General features: G+C 44.9%; 1 protein-coding gene across 4 annotated transcripts in view; it reads left to right on the top strand.

The window, feature by feature from the left end:
- LOC103129600 (disks large homolog 4-like) overlaps positions 1 to 3,544 on the top strand; it is a 45,221-nt gene that overhangs the window by 33,928 nt on the left and 7,749 nt on the right. For all 4 annotated transcript variants that reach the window (XM_007540758.2, XM_007540759.2, XM_016665271.1 and 1 more), the window contains 3 exons: positions 2,808 to 2,944; positions 3,018 to 3,168; positions 3,264 to 3,532. In XM_007540758.2, the coding sequence (XP_007540820.1) occupies positions 2,808 to 2,944; positions 3,018 to 3,168; positions 3,264 to 3,532 (557 nt within the window). The remainder of the gene's footprint in view (positions 1 to 2,807; positions 2,945 to 3,017; positions 3,169 to 3,263; positions 3,533 to 3,544) is intronic.

The following is a 3,544-nucleotide window of genomic DNA, read 5'->3' as shown; positions in this document are numbered from 1 at the left end:
TGTCTGTCTGGATCTGGAAGTCCCACAGCCACTGCTCCAAACTGGAGCAGCGGCTCAAACAGATCCCAGGAACAACATCAGACATCTCAGTCCAGAAATGTGCAGTTCTAGGCACAGCCAAGATACTGAGAGAGAGAGAGAGAGAGAGAGAGAGAGAGAGAGAGAGAGAGAGACCACCCGTGGAGGGTGAGAAGGGAATTTTTATATATAAATATGCTGACAAAAATCACTAATCAATTAATGAAAACAAACTTTGTTACTAAACACAGTAGTAACAAAGTGGTGACTACATTTAGTAACCACTAAGTACAGTGGTTACACGTTTAATGTGACGTCTGTTTGCACTGGGCAGCTTCTCAACATCGACCCTGTAAGATGCAACTTTAATCATGACGAGGCTGAAAAAGTTTCACAAATCAGGAAAAAATGTCACAAATGGCAAACTGTGAAATATTCTGCAGCTAGAGCAGAACAGTGCAGATATTATTAGTGCAGAATAATCCAGTCCAGGTTTAAAGTTTCCAGGTACTGAAGTTTAAGAACTGGAGCAGTTCTGGTGATACTGATGCAAAAAAGTGGTGAAATCAACATTTACTGAAGTTTCACAAATCAGAAACATGGTTTTACATTTTCTGCTATTAGTTGAGGATAATCTAGTCCAGGATTTAAGGGTCTGCATGTTGTAGTTTGGAATTTGAGCAGTTCTAGTCTGACCAAGATCAAAATGAAAACGGGGGTAAAAACTGCCCTTTATTGAAGTTTCACAAACCCAAACATGGTTTTAAATATTCTGCCATTAGTGCTGAATAATCCAGTCCAAGTTTGGAGAGACTAGATGTTAGGAACACAACCAGTTAGTTAGTTAGTTAGTTTTTTAACTTGATTAAAGATGCAGAAAATAGTGAAAAATTAGGTGGAATTACCCTTTAGCCATTTCCCGACTCAGAAAGCTAACGGTAGTGATGGGTCCAGCAACACCGACGCGTCGGCCCATGCGTCAAGCCCACAGACCAAAACCCGTGTTGGTGGCGTATTGGTTTCAGCAAGTCATGTGACCGATACAGGAACTGTTTCAAAATGACATTAATGAGCTAAACTGTGTTTATAAGGAAGCGAATCTGTCAAAAGCATTTGCCAAACAAATTCTTGATCTTTTATATTGTCTTTTACAAAATGGTTCCTCAGTGTGGGACCATTTTGATATGTTGGAAAATAAATTTGTTTTCATTTTTGTCGTTTCATCCGGTTCTTGTCAGTTTCTACTTGGTCTGAACCCAAATTCAGCTGAAACTCTTAGTTTGCTTTCATATCATGTTCTGCAGGTTAAGTGTCGCATATGTTTAACTAAACTGTCTTATTTAAATAAATCCACCTTTTCAATGTTGAGGCATTATGAGGCATGAGAATGAAGTCCCAGATAAACTCTGATATGCAGCCATTCCACAAATTACTCAGTTGCTTTTTATAAATTATTTCATATACAGTGGTCCTTCGCTATAATGCGGTTCACTTTTCACGGTTTCGCTACTTCGCAGATTTTTTTGTGCATTTTTTTTCCCCACAGTGTTCTTTGTCCTGATTGACTATATGATTGGTAAAAACAGTCTACGCGCTTCCTGAGTGCCAATAACGTTACGGTGTTTAATACAGATTGGCCACTCAGGAGATGGAAACTGAAACTTTCAATGTCTGCTGGAAAAAAAAAAACTGTGGCCAGAAGCAGCGCAAAACCCGACCGGAGGCTCGTTTGATGAGATCCATCGCTCTGCCATAGATACAGCTGTGAATCTCGTAAAGCAGCTTGGAGGAGACGCTTTAATGACTCAACTACGGATCACATTAAGGCCCGATTGATGCACACGCACATCCGCTGACCTGAAAACAGGTTTTGTTCTTTGGTTTCAATGTAGAGTGTTTATGTATGCTGTGTAATAACTGTAAAAAATAAAGGTAACTACTTCACGGATTTCGCCTATTATGGGTTATTTTCGGAACGCAACCCCTAAGAAAAACAAGGGTTCGCTGTAAATGTAATGTTTACTTCATTTTTTTCTACAGCAGGACTTTTGTCAAAAAAGCGTAACAGGCTGAATTTCAAAAGGTTGTAAAAACTTTTTTTAATAAACATGTGTGGGAAAAAACAGTCCATGCATCCTCATTCAAACACATTCACTTAAATTTTCACTTTATGGTACATGTTCACATTCTTTATTGGCTGTATATCAAATATAATTTAAATGTAATGAAGATATGACATAATACAACATATAATATTCAATAAAATACAAAGACTTAAATCTTATTGTATAGACTAGGTCATCAAATCACTACGTTGCCTGCAGGAATTTTTAATGTCCAGAAGGTGTCAGTATTGAGCGACACAGTATCGACACAGTGTTGCTATGAGTCGAAACGCCTCATGACGCCTCATTTACCCATGCTAATGCTAATGCGGGTTATTAGCAGCTGTTTCTTTGGGTCTCCATCCCTCCTGTCGGTACCTGCAGGTAGCGGTAAAACAACACTGCCGCATTTAAGCTGTGACAGCTGGTGTTCCCACATATTTTATGGCCTAAAGCCTCTGACGAAAGCCGGTTAGCCAGTTGCTAACATGTAAACAAATGGCGGAGTCGCGCCATAAATCACGCAAAGCCTCATGGGAGATGGGAATAAGGTGGATAAAGTTTAATCACTGCTTCTTTAATGAAATGTTTCCTTTTTTTAAGTTTATTGTTTTATGTTTTTATAATAACTCACCTGGTTTCTCTCTGTCTACCTGGTTCTGGTCCGGTTCCGGTCGGGTCCAGGTCTGGGCTTCAGCATCGCGGGCGGCGTGGGGAACCAGCACGTTCCTGGAGACAACAGCATCTACGTCACTAAGATCATCGATGGCGGCGCGGCGCATCGGGACGGCCGGCTGCAGATCGGGGATAAGATCCTGGCTGTAAGTGGACCGGTTCTGGTTCTGGAGGCCCAGCGGGCCGGGTGTTCAGTGGTAACGGTGGCGCCCCCTGCAGGTGAACCACATGTCCCTGGAGGACGTCCTGCATGAGGACGCCGTGGCGGCGCTGAAGAACACCGGGGAGGTGGTGTACCTGAAGGTGGCCACGCCCACCGCCCCGTTCGGCCAGCAGGGGGAGCGCTACAGCCCGCCGGACCTCACCAGCGGTAGGTAGAGCCGGTTCTGGTCGGGTTCCGGCCCGCTGGACCTCACCAGGTATAGGTACTGCTGGTTCTGGTCCTCAGACTCTCTCTCCCTGCAGCCTACATGGATCCAGACTACCTCTGCGATTACCCAGCAGCCCTGGCGCCGCCGTCGCCTCGGCGATACTCGCCGCTGCCCCGCGGCATCATGGGAGAGGAGGAGTACTCCAGGGAGCCGCGGCGCGTCGGCATCCAGCGGGGGGCCACCGGGCTGGGCTTCAACATCGTGGGGGGGGAAGATGGAGAGGGCATCTTCATCTCCTTCATCCTGGCGGGAGGACCGGCCGACCTGAGCGGGGAGCTGAGGAAGGGGGACCAGATCCTGAGCGTGAGTGGGGGG

This window comes from Poecilia formosa, unplaced genomic scaffold (genome assembly GCF_000485575.1).
Source record: "Poecilia formosa unplaced genomic scaffold, Poecilia_formosa-5.1.2 Scaffold560, whole genome shotgun sequence".
In the NCBI taxonomy this organism is placed as follows: Eukaryota; Metazoa; Chordata; class Actinopteri; order Cyprinodontiformes; family Poeciliidae; genus Poecilia; species Poecilia formosa.
Note: the sequence above shows the minus strand (reverse complement) of the source record. Positions and strands in the feature narration are given on the sequence as shown.